The sequence below is a fragment of the Microtus pennsylvanicus genome, chromosome 3, assembly GCF_037038515.1.
Source record: "Microtus pennsylvanicus isolate mMicPen1 chromosome 3, mMicPen1.hap1, whole genome shotgun sequence".
In the NCBI taxonomy this organism is placed as follows: Eukaryota; Metazoa; Chordata; class Mammalia; order Rodentia; family Cricetidae; genus Microtus; species Microtus pennsylvanicus.
This window is the reverse complement of record NC_134581.1, coordinates 39,604,490-39,622,268: the sequence shown is the minus strand read 5'-3', so window position 1 is coordinate 39,622,268 and position 17,779 is coordinate 39,604,490. Positions and strand designations below refer to the sequence as shown.

Genomic DNA, 17,779 nt, shown 5'->3' with positions numbered 1-17,779 from the left:
GGGTAAAATGGTGGCAAGCGACACTAAACCTGAAGGACAATTGTAGGCTAATTCCTATTTTATGTTCTTCTCTGAGACTTCTTAACTCTCTTCATCTTCCACTACAGTGTTTCTACTATCATAGTCTATATGTTATTTGGACAAAACACTTCAATGAGAATATTGATCAAGAGATTTACTGCAAGCTGGTTTGCTGGTCAATCATGAGGAACTGAGTATGTGTCCTTAGCATTCATATAAAAGCTGGGTTCAGAGAAATACAATGCAATTCCATATTGGGAGATCTGGGGATAAGCAGACCTTGGGGACACACCTGACGGCAAATCTACCTGAGAGGCATTCTCAAATCAGAGAGAAACTTCAGAAAAAAAATATGTGGGGGAGTGATGTGAAATGACACCTGGCATTTTCCATGCAATAGACATAAGAACAAGTGGACTGTTCTGCTGTTCTAGTTAGGGTTACTTTTTCTATGAAGAGACATCATGAACACGGCAACCTAAAGAACACATGTAATTAGGGACTTGCTTACAATTTTAGAGGGTAAGTACATGATCCTCATGACGGGGGCACAGCAGAAGGCAGGCAAACAGGCATGGTGCTGATCAGTAGCTAGGAGTTTAGGCATTGAGACACCGCTAGGAGGCAGAGATGGGTAGAGAGTCCACTGGGAATGGCATGGGCTTTTGGAACCTGAAAGCCGACCTCCAGTGACTCACCTCCTCCAACAAGGCCACACCTCCTAATTCTTCCCTAACAGTTCCACCAACTGCAGGGTAAGCATTCAAATACATGACCCAATGGGGGCCATTTTTTTGGTGCCTGAATGCCTCCTTAAGGCTACCATGAAGATTTTAGAGTTTTTTCTTAGGATACCTCTCTAGGAATCTTTGTGTTGAACAAATTTCGTGGGGCCTATTTAGTAAAAAATACTTAGCAATTACCTGGCTAATACCACAAATATTGTGGTATATGAAATGACTGGGGGGGGGGGTGAGGAAGATAGCTGAGTCAGAAAAGTGCTTTCCAAGCAAATATGAGGACCTGAGTTCATACTTTTTTTCCGTTCATGTAAAAAGTTAGGTACAGGAACCTGTTTCTATAACTCTGGTGCTGGAGAGCATAGTCGAGTAGATCCCGCTACTTGCTAACAAGCCAGTGTAGACAAAACTTTGAGTCCTTGGTTCACTGATAGAATCTGTCCCTTCAAAAAAATAAGGGAAAAAAAGAAAGAAAAAAAAGGAAGAAAAGAAAGAAAGAAAGAAAGAAAGAAAGAAAGAAAGAAAGAAAGAAAGAGAGGACATGATGTTGGGAGAGCAATTTTCTAGGACTTCCTGGGGTAATTTGGAGGAGGCAAGCATAAGTGTGACCAAGACACATCTTCTAATATATGAATTTTTTAAGGATATACTAAAATATTTTAAAAATAGAAATAAAGATAATATTTAAAAGGTAGTGGGTTATGGGGACACTCCAGACATGATTCTCTGGCCTCTACAAGTGTATACACCTGGACATATATGCATCACACATTCACACATGGAATGAAAGGAGAAAAATGAAAAGAAAAAAAGATTTTCTGCTGTTTCTAATTTGTCTTTGCCTCTAAGGTTCTCAACAGCTTGTTGATTTGCTTACTTGTTCGTATTTCCCGTCAAAGATCACCCCTGATGTCCTGAAGAAGAATACTCAAATGCTGAGAGTAAGGGATAGGGATGGGGTTGTTCCTGGCATCTAGAACAGAGCTCAGGATGTTAAATCTCTAAAATATGGAACTCCACCCCACACTGAAGAATGCTGTCACCAAAATGTCAATAGCACCAAGGTTCGGAAGCCCTTATCTACATGAACCAAGTGGTTGATATGATTTCTATAATAATGACTTTCCATGTTCACATTTGATTCTATAGAGGCGGAAAAGGGGCAGAGATACAGCAGCTTGATACAAATAGTCCTTCTCTTTCTGGCTTTTATTTTCTCTACAGAAAAGAAGGATGAACTGAATTTTCACCTTACAGACCTTAGGTTTTATATTATTATTATTTGCTGTATATTTATTGGTATCCTTTAAGGGAAAACAGATTTTTGCTAAAATAAGTACATAAAAATACTAATTCTTTCCATAAGGGCTTACTTTTATTCTCCTTTAGATCTGAAGCAGATCTCAGATATCATTTCTCAAAGGCAGGATATTGGCTTTCTTCAATGAAACTGATCTGGCCAGCCTACCCACCTAGGATGCCCACCTACAGCAGATGCTGTAGCAAATATCTGAGTCTTAAGGATATCGCCATGTAACTGAAGCAGTCAAAATGAAAACATACTTGATAAAATACGCACTAAGTGACCTTAAAATCATTTTGTTGTCTCTGGTTGTGTTTTAGATTATCAAATATCTACTTGATGTACCAAATATCTACTTGATTTTTGTACCACTTTGCTTCTACAGCAAAGAACAGTACCATGTGTTGGCAAGAGTCATCTGCTCAGAGTAACAAATGCTGAACAGCAACTCCAAATGCTCAGAAACACGCGGTGACCATCAGAGAACACAGCTGGAGGGCTTATGTGTACTGGGTCATGAATATACTGACATATTGATTATCACAGATTAGTTTTTCTTACTCTAGACTGGAGCACTCATGATATCTACAAAGAAAACTCTTATAGAAGCATCTAGTCTAAAATCCCAATACATCATTACCCATACAAGTACAAAGATATGAGGTCTTGTTATTTTTTTTTAAATTCTTTAATTTCACTCTCTCCCAGGCTCCTACAGAAGCTGCCTTCCATCAGTATTTCTCTACAAACATATTACGTACCATAAGCTATCGCTTTTTTATCCTGTTATACTCTAAACTCACACCATTTAAATATTCTGGACCCAATTGAACTACAATGTAAATGAACTATTATATTAAGGATGTTGCTTGGTATACCGTGTCAAAACTTCAAGAACTACTTATTATTCAAAATAAGGAAAAGGATGCTTTTTTAATTAATAAATACTAGCCAAAAAATAGCAATTTTTATAATCACAGAGCATAAACAATTTCCAAACAGGATCAATAAAACCTGATTGATCTCACAAAATTCTACATATCTCACTTCCAACCAGAAATGGGATTTTAACCAGGATGGCCTTGAGAGAGACTAGGCAGTGGCCTCCTGAAGACAGGATCATGAGGAAAAAAAGATCTTCTGAGGAGCTTCCTTGATTCAAGGACTTTCTCTGGTGTCTGTTTACATAACAATAACATGGTCTTCTTGCTAGTCTTCTAAGACTGACCTCTTAGTCCTGTTTAGAAGGAACACTGAAGTGTTTAGAGAGTAGATTATTTGTTCCGGAACCCATGTTCCTAAGAAGAAAAGCAGCGAGGAGGCTTCGGAGGGTGACATGGTAGAAGAAGACAGCAGGATGCTGAAGCGCACATAGGGGAAGGAGAACCAACAAAAAACAAGCTTGTTTGAAAATGCCACACAAGCAAACCTAGTACTTTGCATGCTAATTTTTTTAAAAAATGAAATAGGTAAATCCATAAAAATAAAATGTTCTGTTGACTTCAAATGCCAATCAGCACCTGCTTTCCTTTGTCTGAAGAGCAGGAAACTGGCACTTACTGAATGCCTCAGAAGCTCTAAGCACCCTGTGGCCCATGAGCACTTGGTGGTTTCTATTGTCTTCAGGGTAGCACACAAACAGAGCAGGGCATGCCATGCCCGTAGGTACACAAGGAGGCTAATATTCGGAGACTGAGGTCACATATAAGATTTTCTAGGTCTTGATTCTAATAACAAGTTCATTCAAATTTCTGTACCATGTAATCTATTGTCTTTCATATAAAACAAACGATAATGATCAGATGCACAATAGTCAGTATTTTGAGCAGCATTTCCTCCAAGCAAGAGGGGGCTGTCCATCCCTGCCCTGTCTTTACTTCTCACTCCTTAACAAAAGCAGACCTTTCTGTTGTGTCTAGGCTACATGTGTGGTTTAAGTCAGTTTTTGTGAATGTTAATATTTTTTAGCCCAGGAATCTGTCTTTCTTGCTGTTTTTGCAGTATTTGGGGGTTTGGAGGGAGGTCTGCAGGGAAGGAAAAAAAGAATTTGCTTAAATCCTCTTACAAAGGATTCGAATTAATAAAGCACCCAACTGTAAAAGAAAGAGGAAAAGGCAGGCATCAAGACATTTCAGCTCTGTTATACAAAATCCTGCACTGTTTGCTTCTGAATTGGGTTTTTCCTCAGAAATTTGACTTCATGTAAAAATAGGCAAAATGGCTTGTTTTCCCAAGATTTGGAGAGATGTCTGTCAGTAACTTTTCACGGAGGGACACATCCTCTGGGACCTTACTCACAGAGCAAACCCTTGTATTTAATACTGCTATAGCAAGCAGATAAAGGCACATTTTTATGCGTAACATTTTTGGAAGGGTCAGTTGGCACTGAATGCATACTGTCTGGTGGAGGTTATAGTCAGACACAGGATGAAGCCAGGAGTTTGCGGACCAAAGCAAGGGGAAACCTGTGTTCTCTACATATGATGTTGCAGTAAAATTTATCCATAAATTCCATAAAGTTCTATTCTATTTTAATGCCTCAGAAAAGGCTGTTCTCACATAAACAGATAAAAATCATACAGTTTGCATTCCTAGTCTGGATGAATATGATCTAACTGGGGCTGTAATTGTAATTTTCTAAATCGAATAACTGGATGAAATTGCTGAAATGCCTAATTCACAACCATAGTAATAATACAATAAGGAAAGCAATCTGGTCTCAGGATAGTACTGTCAGGACTGAGTAATGGTGGGTATTGAAGTCAGTGTCCAGTAATGTTGCTCCTTTCCGAACTCAATGACACAAAATCCCCAACAATGCAGCTTTGCTGGAATCCAGCATGAAGGTCATAATTGCACATGAAGCAAGCCAGATGGGAGGCTGTGAAGTGTGTTTTGTAATGTGGAATGAAAACACACACTCGCTGGCACTGCTTTCACAGCTTCAAACACTCATAAACAACAATGATAACTCAATGATCCTGTCTGAAACAGGATTTTTTGATTCTTCTCTGGGGAATAAAAAGTGGGAGGGAATTTCTGCTAAACAAAAGCATTGCAGAATCCAGATTTCTTAAGTGTGTGTGTGTGTGTGTGTACAAGTGTGTCTCTGTGTGTGAGTGTGTATATGTGTGTGTGTGTCTTTCTGTATGTATGTTTGTGTATTCAATGTCTGTGAGTGTATATGTGTGTATCTGTGTGAGAGTGGTTTATATATGTGGGTGTATGCGAGCGTGTCTGTTAGACATAAATATAGGAGATTATTTGAGAATAAAAGAGCCAGCTGGAGGGGTATGGAGACGAGAGAGGGTAACAGCATGGTGAGGTGAGAAAAATACGCGATACATGCATATGAACGTGTTATAATGAAAGCCATTATTTTATATAAGCCACATACATTAATAAAGTGCTAGTTTTAATGATCTTGCAGGATATGAACATAGATGTTTAAAGTCTATAAAGCATAACAAGAGATAAAAATAAATAATTGCACTTACAAAATATAAATATCTATACAATATGTAAATGTTTGCATGGCTCTGTATTTTAAAAAGAAACCCAAGTGTACTGAATAAAACAGATTACAACAGAAACAGAGCGTTTTACTAGTTATTAAGAATTATTATTTCCTTTTTAAATTTTTGTTTTACCATTTGTACTTTTAATAACTCTTTCTCATCTTTTTTTTTGAGGTCAAATCTCTTAGTTAAAAATACTTTATAAACAAAGGGCTGTATTGAGGTCAGTCATGCTTTGCTGATTCATACGCAGGAGGGAACTGCTTCTCTTCAGGTAGATTAGAGATGTATAGGCTGAGTGGAATACATCTGTTTCAGTGGGAACATCTAACAGTTGCTGAAATGGAGACAAAAGTATCCCGTAAACAAACCGAGAAGACGCAAAAACGGCACAATTCTCTCATCTGCGAATTATGTGTGGTTTTTGTTATGTGTATATGGAACGGCTGATCCTCCATCCACCTCCATAACCAAAAAAACTAGGTTTTCCTGCACATCTCTATGATGCCTTGGGATCCCTGGGTCAGCCTCATCAGGCTCCCCACAGAGCAGAATCTTACAGTCACACAAAGTGACTGTTTTCTCCAGACCCACTGAATTGAAATCTGCCCTGCTACCACTTCCGCTCCTCAAGTGAATCACATGCCCGTTTCGTTTTGAGAAACACCATTGTGAAAACTCCAATTTCTTGAATTCTCATTTCTTCCTAGAATCTGCACGCCCACATAGCCTGTGTGTGCTAAGCCTTCTATTAAGAGTGATGCATTCACATCATCAGTGAGTCTAACTTTGGCCACAGATAAGAGTTATCTGGACAGAAGTTTTAAAATAATATGTTAGACTTGATTTCTATTCCATATATAAGTTCAATAAGAAGAAATTGGGTCTGAAGAAAGACTTCTAATGAAGCTCACTTGATAAAATGTGCAACTCTAGCTAAAGCACTTGCAATATCATAGTGCTTACCCGAAAGCACTAAGGTGAGGGTATTATATTACAGAGGGACTCACCCACACTTACCAAACATGCATTTAGTTGGGTGTTTCTTGTGCTTTTTCTTGAGAGCTTCCAAAGTCGTCAGTGTGTTCTCAACTTCCTACTATGTGATTATCTCATCATACAGCAATCTGTGGGGAAACCCAGAGGAGTAGGGAAAAAAACAGAGCAACTGGAGGACTTCACAGGCAGACACAGCTTGGGCAGAAAGATGAAGCCCTGAGACAGTGTTCATGCGAAGGACAGAAGATCATCCACTCGGTGTTCAGCTAATAAAGACTTGAATTGCAGAGAAAGCTGCCTGCTGTCACGCCCTGTATTAAGAAGTATCTCACACAGGAATGTTTACAAAACACCCTGGGCACAGCTCTTTGACTAGGTAACAATGTCTCCTACCCTGTTTTGTAAGGTTGGCACATCACTCACATGGCCACTGTACTTTTGAGCAAGAGATAGTCTGAAATCTGGTTATCCCAAAACAGGAAGACCAACCAGGGGCCAACCCATGTGTGGTATGTTCCCAAAAAATCAGGGAGGAAATGAGTCATGCCTGCTTGCATCATTAAAGTAAGGCATGTGTAATGTTTTAAAAGATTTATCATAAATGAATCCCTCCATTGCCATCTGCTCATTTTTTTTTCTGGTATAGGAACTATTACAAGCCCATTATCGGATTGCCAGTTAACAGCTTTAAAAAGATGTATTTTTGGTGGTGTGTGCAAATAAGTAAAGGAAATGGGAATTTTCCTTTACACACCATATTTGGAATGTTGTTAAGTCATTCTCTTAGTCAGTTGGCCCAAATGCTAGCAGCATAATCCTAAAATGTGGATGCTGCCTTTGAAAGTCCAATTTAATCCACAGATGTGTGTAATGGCACATATAATGACCTGCTGTAGACAAGGAAGATGCTGAGGATAATCGCAGTGCTGAGGACCAGAAGTAGCAGTGCCGGAGCATCTATTTGCTTACTTATTTTAAAAATTCATCTTCCTGATACCCAGCACTCTATTCATATTTATACCATACCTGCTTTCAAATAAACACCAGAGTTGAAGAGATTTAAAGACTAAGCCTCCAGGGAAAAGCTGTCATGTATGCATATCTCCCTTCTGTAAGAAAGGAAGAGACCCGCCTTCATGGCAAGCACTATACCTTTGAATTAAGGATATATTTACATTAAACCAAAGAAGTTAAAAAGAGAGAAAGAGATGAGAAAATCCCTAGTAATAAATTTTCAAATAAATAGTTTAAAATATTTTGAAATATATGTGCTTTGCTTAACTTCTGAATTCCCTTGGTGTTATATTAATAAAAGGCCACAATATTGTAAATACTTAACTAAGAAACTAAAATTGAGTATGCACACATGAAGAAACACTGAGTGTGTTTTGGGGTAATTGCCTGCCTTCCTGAGAAGAAACCCTACCTCCTATTTTGGTATCAGGGACGAAACCCCTCTGTCTAGATTCCTCAGGGAGCTTTGTTTTCCCTGAGCCTGGAAGAGGTAATGTCACTTGCTAATCTCCTAGAGAGATTGAAGACCTCCTCAACTGGGAGCAGCAGCATTTGGCTGTCTATTCAGAAGCATTCTGCCCCCTAGTGGACGCCCAGGTGGGTTTAGATGCAAGTTGCAGAGGCTTCATTCCCTTCCCACACTCTCCTCTTCTGAAAAACCTCAGGAGGTGCTCCAGTTGAAAGCTTTTGCCTCCTCCACATATGTATGCATTTGGAGCAACAATTTCCATTTATATAATATAAAAATTCTTGGCTTCCAAATCAGACCTAAAATAAAAAAATTATACGCATCATTGGTGGTTATGACTAAAAGAGGAAAATGAGGTGCTGGGGGAAATAAAGGTGTGGATATGGCTAAAGAATGTGGACTTGAAAAAAACAACCATAGAACTCTAGGTGAGGAAAGAGGAGTAAATGTGAATAAAAGAAAGCTATAGAAAACTAAACATGTGGCCGTTTCTCATTGGCATTATAGCTACTGCAAACCATCTCTTGTGTTCCCCCTTGGACCAGTAATCACCAGTCATAGAGGAGGTTGTGGAAAACTGCTAATCTCAATCATTTCTAATTTAGATGAGCGTTCCCTATTCCAGCTAATTGAAACTTTTACATTCTACTTTCTTGATTTTTTTTTATACTGTAGGGTGCATCCCTGTAAAGGGAGAGCACTAGGAAATCATGCTAGTAGAAAGAGGAGACCCCAGTTCTGAACCCCACTCCTCTTCTGAAGTTCAATTTGTTTAGACTTTGAGCTTTGTAACAGCTTACAGCTAAGTATTTTAAAAAGCGATATGCATACGCTACCATGTACGTTTATCATTGAAACCCAGGACATCCTGGCTCCAGAAGTTGCCTCTCTGGATAGTTCATGGGTCTTTAGGTAGTGCAGCCCACCCATATGTCATATCCAAGTCTGCTTTCACTCAGTTTCTCCTTTCTCTCAGTTTGTATTTTAATCACCACACAGAACCCCAGAATCTTTAGATTCCGGAACACTGAGGAAAGTCTCGTTTTAAAATGCTGATGGAGAACATCGTGATAGTGAATGTAACATTCCCTCTTTAAATAGTACAAACCCCTCTCAAACTCTTCCTACGCACATAACCTGAACTCTCCAAACCATGGGAGTGTGTCTCCATCCACCACACTGTCAGCTGCCATCAGTCATCCTCTGAGGAAGGCTCAAACTTCAAGGCGTAGCCCCAGAATCGGGTGATCCAGTCTTCGCACAATAATAGAACTACCACTAAAGACTTTTAGAACACAAAAAGGACTTTTATTTCATCATTTTACTAAATTTAATTTCCAAGTACACATTTGCTGAGAGGTGGAATACCGAAGGCAATTTCAGACACAAAACTCCACCAAATACACACAGTCTGAGACATTACTGCTTGAGTGAGTTATAGGCCTCTCAGTACTTCCCACTTAAAGAAGATAAAACTAAGAGAATAGAGAGGAAAAGTGAACAATATTGTTCTATAGGAAATTTGTCAAACTTCTTAAACATTCATTCCATGGGTGCAGTGTCCATTTTTTTTAAAAAAGGAAACTCTAATGTTCCTAAAAACACAAGACAATATTGGTATTTTTAGATGAGTATACATTCAGATACTTGTGTGAAAGTTTGTGCAATTAAACAATATGGGAAATGGTACTTGTTACCATAGTCAATGAAAATATATTTTCATTTCTATGCAAGTTAAACATTTCCATCTCCCATTTTATGTTCTGCAAAAAAAGCCACGTGCCTAGTTTATGAAACAAACTATGCTCATATGCAGTAGTAACTGAAAAGAAGCTTACCAGTTCTATCTGCATACCCCTGGGATGAATTTACACCTTGCATAATCATGTGCAATGCTGGATGATGATCCTAGGTCTCTTATCACTACAAAGGTTTGCAAGCTTCTATTTGATACACGATGCCCCAAATTCAATCATTTCAGCCAAATACTCAAGCAATAATTAAGGTGAGTGATTTACAAAATGACAAACAACCCATTTGACTAAATTGACCATGTTTTGTTAACATGATGGTGCAATTGTTGTAGTTGCCCTATAAAGAAATCATTTGTAAGTGGCTATTTGTTTCAATTAGTTTTCCCCTAAGGCTCTTAGAAGTTGACTTAATTGCCTCTTGGGCCCCAAGAAAACACAGCTACATGAACAGAAGACCAACATATTAATAATATAAAAACAAATACCATGCCCCATGTGCCTTCCTCCATAGGAGAAATGTCACAAAGCACAAAGAAACTAGGGATCCAGCAGAAATCTATAGGATTATCTAATGCCTAAGATTTTATCTTACTCCAGTGTCAGGTATAATGTTTGTTGAAATTCCCTTTTTTTTCCCTACAGTACATGTGAACTTTTGAATAGCATCTTTTCAGAGTCATTACCCAGTGTGAAGGTCTGCACAGTAGGCAAACAGTGTAATTCAGCTCACTACATCTATTGTCTGATGATCTGGACTGGGCAGCTTCACACAGGGAGTGGATCCATTTTATAAAGACAACTTCCTTCTGCAGACAAAAGGTCTCGACTGCAGACAGCCTCTGAAGCAAGGACTGTGAATCTTCTTTGGCATATTAAACATTCCCCATACACATTTGTTCTTAGATGACCTTTCAGGACTGCTTCTTTTCATTAAGAAAGTGCAATCGTTTTTTTTTCTCCTTTTAGTATGTGATTTTGCTGTGTTGTGTACCCCTCAGAGTGAATTCAAAATAACCAAGTGCCATCGGAACTTAGAAAGAGAGATACGCTTCAATTATTTGAGATGTTATCATCACTGACATGACAGGTCAGTAACACATTCCCAAGGCTAGAAGGCTTGACGGTTTCCTGGCTGTTTAGGAAGCCTGAGGTTTGGTTCTATGAATTATAAAGAAAATAGGTTCAATTTCAGGCTCGCTAAGCTTTTCTAAATTTGTAATGTGTCATTTTTCTAGCTGCTCCTGCCCAAACTTCAATAGTACGAAAAAAACAAGGTGGAGTCTCTCTCTCTCTCTCTCTCTCTCTCTCTCTCTCTCTCTCTCTCTCCTTCTCCCTCTCCCTCTCCCTCTCTCATGCACACTTTAATATAGTTTGGGGGGTTCTGGCTGCAGTTGAAAGATTTCTGGGCAGGGAAACTTGTTCTTCTGTTTACTTTATCTATTTGCACACAAAGGAATCACAGATGGGAGAGAGTGCAAATGATTATCAAAAATTGTCTCATGCATTTTAAGAATTTTTTACAAGTCAAAAATATACATCCTCCTATCTCCCCTTTTTATTCCTTAATTATATAAGAAATAGCATCTATTTCGTCAGTCTCCTCCGTATATCACGGAACAGGATAAGGAATAAAGATACTTTCTTGTGAAGGAATTGTATACAACGCGAATCCCTTTGACAAACTCCTCGAACGGCAGCAGTTTGGGCTGAGTCACCCAGCACACCCTCCATTGGTGGGGATTTAACTGTGTAAAATGACTGGTACACATGAGATTAGGAAACAACGCAGCCTGCAGACTTTGGCACTAGCACACGTTATGTTTTGTTTGAGTTGTTAGAGTTGTAGTTTGACGATCACAAAACAGGAATTTAAAAAATTAGAACTCTGCAGAAAACAATCTTAGGTGTTTGTTGATCCTCAGTGTAACACTCCCCATCTCCCGTTCCCACCCACCACCCCCATATATTTTTTTGATTGTAATAAAAATAGAGATCTTAGCATCAGAATTTCACTTTAACCCTTCAAGGTTGCTCTGTGCCATCCCAGCCACATTTAGTGTTTGAAGCACCAAATCCACATGTTTCTCCAACCAAATGTAAATAAACCAATGAAGACTGACAGGTGTCAAAGGAAGTGTTCTAAAATAAACTGTAACACAAAGTTCTCCCCCACATCATAGGGTATTAATTGTCTAGTTCAAGTACTGCCAGGCTGTATGTAGATCTGCCTCAGATAGGCTTCAGACAACACCTACAAGTGCCAATGGCTTAGAGGACAATGTCCGTGATATAAAACGGGGCAGGGATCCCCTATCCATCATCAGCGTTAAAAAGTTGCAACCTTTTGTGTGATTGGCTGCACGAGGATCTGTGCTGAGCCCGGACTTTGAGGGGAAGAGGTTAACCTCCTCAGCATGGATGCTTTGCAGTTGTTTGAGAAGTTCCCCTTCCAGAGGGCTCTCTCAGAGCTGCCGGGATTCTCAGGATCCATTGCCCTTGCCCAGGAGAGAGAAAGCCTTGCTTCTACCCAGTAACAGGGAAAGAAGATTTGACCTACCTGTGGAAAGACCCAACTTGGTCCCCAAAGGTCGCCTAGGCGACCCCACTGCCATTGGCAAGTCAACCTGTACACTTAAAGCGTATCAGTTTATGGAATGCTTGTTTGAAGTCCTCATTAGACATAGTGTAGATGATGGGGTTGATGAGGGAGTTAAGATAGCCTAGCCAATTGAAGAAGTCAAAGATGGCCATGTGAAACCAGCAGGCATCCTTGCAGATAGGCATCACCAGGGAGATGATGAAGAAGGGCAGCCAACACACAATAAATGCTCCTAAAATGATCCCTAGGGTCTTGGTGGCTTTGCGCTCCCTAGCGGCCATGAGCTTCTTCTTTTCCAGCAGGGCGTCTGAGATTCGCACTTTGACTTGGTTCACGTACACAGGAGACCCGGACTCACTGGGCACGTCGGGAGCCCGGGAGTTAATAGAGGTGACCGAGGACGTGGACCCGGGGGAGTCTGTTATCAGTTGGGCTCGGGTCAAGCGCTTGCCGGTCTTATTGGGTGTCTGTTTCAAAATCCGAGAGCGGGCTTCCACATAGATGCGGCCATAGAGGGCGATGAGGAGCAGGGTGGGTAAATAGAAAGCGCCCACCGTGGAGTAGACTGTGTAGAGGACGTGGTCGGTGTTCACCAAACAGTCCAGCACCTCCTCCTCTGCTTTGGCTTGACGCCAGAAGAAGGGTGGCAGCGAAATAGAGATGGAGAAGACCCACACCAGCGTTATCATGATGGCCGCCCTTCTGGGAGTCCTTTTAGCGGAATACTCCACCGCATCCGTGATGGCCCAGTAGCGGTCCAGGGCGATGACACAGAGATGCATAATGGAAGCAGTGCAACAGGTGATATCCGACGACAGCCAGAAGTCGCAGACCACCTGGCCTAGTGTCCAGCGTCCAGTGACCGTGTACATGGTGCTGACGGGCATCACCAGGATGGATACCAGCAGGTCAGTGACTGCCAGAGAGGCAATCAGGTAGTTAGCCGGGGTGTGCAGCTTCCGGGTCCGATAGACCGTGGCGATCACAAAGGCGTTGGAGAGCGTGGTGGCCAAGGTGATGAGAGCCAGCAGTGCAGCCAGCAGGACTTTCCAGGGCATGGCGATGGAGTCCTGGTAAATGTAGCTGTCGGCGCTGCAGTTGTGTGAGAGGTTGACAAGAGGTACCCCTGTCTGGGAGGAGGCAGCAGGCGGCGGGGCGCACTGAACTCCCTGCTCCTCCATGGCTCTCCTCGCCCTGGCTGCGGAGCGCAGCTCTTGAGCATGGAGCAGAGGATGGGAGGATCATGGAGACCATGGGCTAGTCTCCTTTGCTTAGCCAGTTCCGTGGGCTCCTCAGGAACTCCTCCGCCTAGGTTCTTAGCCGAAAAGAGAGGTCACAGGCGCGGCCAGCAAGTCAGCGGGCGCGTCCCCTGCACTTCCAGTGCGCCTGGCGCTGCCACCGCGTCTGCTAGCTCCTCTCCACGCCCCGTCTTCACCCGGGTGATTAAAGCACTGGCCCACCCAGTCCAGCTCCGTTCAGGCTCCCTGGAGGCAAACAGTGGAGAAGGCTAAGTATCGCTTGAGGAGAGGTCTCAGGTCAAGTGGTACCTCTTACCCCAATTGTTCAAGGCTTAGCTTCTCCTAACCTGGGCGCTCCGGAATCTGCAGACTCCTCCCGCAGGAGTTTCTTGGTTGTGCAGACCTAAGCTTGCATGCCAGTGCAGAGTCCTGGGCTTGCATCCCCGCCCCGGGCCCCCCGCCCAGAGCCGGGCCACTTTGTGTAGCCGCCGCCTGACTTGGGGATTGTGAAGTCTGCGAGCCGAGCGGCGCTAGGCGCCGAAGCTATGCACTCCCTCCCTTTTCACGCGCTGGCCACACCGGCGAGCTGCCCCGTGGAGACGCGGCCACCAGAGGGGAGACTCGGGGGTCCGAGCTGCAGCTGCTCGAGCGGCGCAGCAGCTGTCACCACCTCCCGGGTTCCAGCAGCGCCGCTGGGAGCCATGCCACGGGGTGCACAGGGCTAGGGCACCTGGAGCCGTACACCAGGAGGGGGCAGGTGTCTGGGGGAGCAGGAGGAACCCTGCGTGCGCCAGCCCGGGAGCTGGGTGTGAGCCTCAGAGCCAGTGGGGCTCCTTTTATACTATCTGGGTCCAGTCTGTTCTGGCCTTGCAACTCGTGCAGTGCGGCGAGTGCAGATGCCGTCCGCACAGCACCTTCCCTTACGCTTTCTCCCTCCCTCTTTTCCTCCCTCCCAATTCCATTCCTGGCCACAGAACCTCCCGCAGGGTCCTACCGCCCTCTCTCGCAGTTTCCGTCACCTTGTCCCTTCTCCCGACCCTGATACTCAGAGTCAGGCGGGGAATGGGGAATGGGACGTCCTGTTCTTGCCTCTGCGGGCTTTGAGTCTTAGCGCTCCGCAGTCAACCCACGCCCTTAGTCTCTGCCACAGACTTAGTGAGGGCGTCCGGGTCTAGGCTTCTGCCTACTACCACCTCCCTCTTTCCTGGAGGTTGGTGGTAGGTGGAGCAAACCCCAATCTCTGAACTCTCCTTTTTGGAATCTAACCCAGCACCAAAGACCACACCCAGGTTAGAAGGAGGCGCCAGAGATGCTGCCTTAGAAGGAAGCAGTCAGTTTGTGCATTTTATACTTCACGCTTGGGGCTTGGAGATATCTTTAACTCTTAGTACATTAAAAACACATTTTCCTATCTACGTTTAGCAAATTGTGCTTGTCATTCAATCCTCCCTCTTTAACTCAGTGAGTCAACTGGAGAGGAGAAGCTGTCTGCAAGATTTAAGACAATGTCATAAAGGGAAGCCAGTAACTGTACGCGAAATTAAATGCTTGACTCCAGTCTCCCGCTCCAGGGGCTCCGCGGCTCAGTGCCCGAGTTCCCAGGGAAGAACTTCTTCCCCTCAATCCGCCCATGAAAGAGAATAAAGAGGTCTCTGAGCCTTCATCCCTACTCTCATCACAGTCTCTTTTGCCCTCCACAAGAGGATGCTACTCAGCCACAGGGGGCAGTAAGCATGGCTGCTAGGAGCAATCCTTGTGCTGGATTTTTTGTTTGTTTTGTTTTGTTTTGTTTTCATCCAGTCTGAACAGAACCAAATACAGGGTACACGTGCAAATCAAAAGTTGAAAGTGAAGGGCAATGTATAATTGGTCTTAAAAACTAAGTAATCCCCACTATTAGTCCCAAGAGCCTAAGTTTGTGTTTGGTATGTTAGATGGATCCAAGAAAAGCCACAGTATAATTGAATTCATCAGGTTCTTCTCTGCAAGTGTGTTTTTAAAGACTCAAATCATTCAGTCTCGGAGGTGAGCCAGAGACCATCTGCTCTATCGTCCATCCAGTTTAAAGGGGAGAGTAAATCCAGACCTATATGAGAGACTTTTACCTAAGGTGACATGGTCCCGAACCAAGTTTCCTCCATCCTTGGCCCTCTAAGCCAGGCAAGCAGGCAAATATTAGAATGCGTTAATTGACGCTGGGTATTCTCCGCACTAAGAATATGGAGACGAACAAGGCAAATTCAAATCCAGTTTTACAACAGTTATAAGCTAAGAGAGGCAACGAGAGTGAATGATGGCCAACTACATCACTGTGCTTTCATTTGGCAGTGAGTGTGGTGAAGAAAATACAGCTCATTCAAGCTTAAAAAGGGAGCGCCTTATTACTAAGGGGTTTTAGCTGGGTTGCAGTAGATGCTGCGAAGATTAAAAATACCATCTTTTTTTTCTCTGTTCCTTTTCCTAAGGCCAGAAACTTCAAGCATATTAAGCAATTTTTTTCAACCGCATTTTAAGGTCCTCCCCTCCCCCAGTCTTCCAACTCCATCCACCCACCGCGGCGCTCAGTTAAAAGCTATTGAAAAGGGAAGGGAAGCTGGCGAATTTAAACCACTAGGTGGGGGCGTTGACCAGGACGGAGCAAGTGTGTGGTGGAGGGACAAGAACGTGGGTACACTAGAAAACTGTTTTCACTTGCTACTCTAGTCTTTTAGGAGAGCTAGGGAAGAACTGTTCAACAGACAGGAGACGGAAGAAGAATATGAAGAACCACGGCGGTCTTTCCATACCTGTTTCAAAAGAAGGAGACAGAGAAAACAACTTCTTGATATTGACATTAGATTCTCTAAGCAGACACCTGTGGCAGTCCCATGGAGGACAGCTGATTTGGAGCATCCCAAACCCCGAGCAGACGCTACTAATTGCAGACAGATTTTGAGCTTGCCTTCCGGTTAGAGCTGCATGAGGATACCACTGTAGACGGAGTTTTGGCAGAGCTCAGTGAAGAGTCACAGTTCATTAAGCTGGTTTCTGAATTTCACTCATTCCTTTCAGGATTTAAAACATATATAAAAAAAGTAGCTGTTTGCACAGCAGTGAATATGTTTGATACAAGAAACTCACCCATTCACCCTGGGCACCAATTCCTGTCTGTTTTGTTCCCAAGTCCCAGCTCATTCAAAGGCCACTTCCTTCAAGCTAGCGGTGCACCTAGAGCTTCAAAGAAGGGTAAAAATTCACTGGGTAGAAAAAGCTCTTAATAGAGATGGCAAGAGAAGAACAGGCAGTGAGTCATTTTGTGGTGGGGGATGAATCACCCTCAAGGGTAATTTCCTACGCCAGGGGACTGTGTTGCTCCCACAGGGAAATTCCAGGTGCAGTCTGGGAGGTTTTGATCTTGGTCTTATCATACCAGACCCTGAAGAGAAAGTCCCTCTCCTGGCAACCACAAGGTGTATGTCACAGAACTCAGAATTTGCTGTCCAACACAGTACCTGTCCTCCAGTGAAATTCTAATTGAAAAATATCCAAGCGGCAGGTCCTCATCACAGAATGTGGGAACAGATGCTTCTTTAAAGTCTTGCTTTGTCAAATCTAAGTACAAGGTCGAGTGTTTTTACTGCAGTGATATTAAATTCCCACTGGTCAAACAGTCAGCAGAGACACCAACAGCAAGCAGCTTTTTCCTCGATGGTGATAGCCCATAGCCAAGGACCTCTCAAGCATTCTCACTATCTCTGAAAGGTGATTGGTATCACTGAAAATGCAGACTCTCCCAAGGGCCTTGTTTCTCTCTATCCTTGTCTTTCAAGAGGAAACTATGGGAATGTTGGGGTGAGAGAAAATGTGCAGTTCTTACAAATTCTGAGTGTTTCAGGATTCTTTTGCACATTCATTGGCCTCCATAGTAGGATTGAGAGCTGATATTCGTGTCATAGTACTCTATGCTGTCTAATTTCTTTTTTTGGCGGGGGGGGTTTCGAGACAGGGTTTCTCTGTGGTTTTGGAGCCTGTCCTGGAACTAGCTCTTGTAGACCAGGCTGGTCTCGAACTCACAGAGATCCGCCTGCCTCTCTGCCTCCCGAGTGCTGGGATTAAAGGCGTGTGCCACCACCGCCCGGCTTGCT

The 17,779-nt window shown here is 42.9% G+C and overlaps 1 protein-coding gene across 1 annotated transcript; it reads right to left on the bottom strand.

Annotated features, from left to right (window-relative positions):
* Positions 1-9,354: 9,354 nt before the first annotated feature.
* Htr1b (5-hydroxytryptamine receptor 1B) lies at positions 9,355-14,783 on the bottom strand. Its single transcript, XM_075965119.1, has 2 exons — positions 14,675-14,783; positions 9,355-13,901 (listed from the first exon to the last, which is right to left on the bottom strand). Exon 2 carries the CDS (start codon positions 13,596-13,598, stop codon positions 12,438-12,440), a length of 1,161 nt encoding a protein of 386 aa, XP_075821234.1. The 5' UTR covers positions 13,599-13,901; positions 14,675-14,783; the 3' UTR covers positions 9,355-12,437.
* Positions 14,784-17,779: the final 2,996 nt, after the last annotated feature.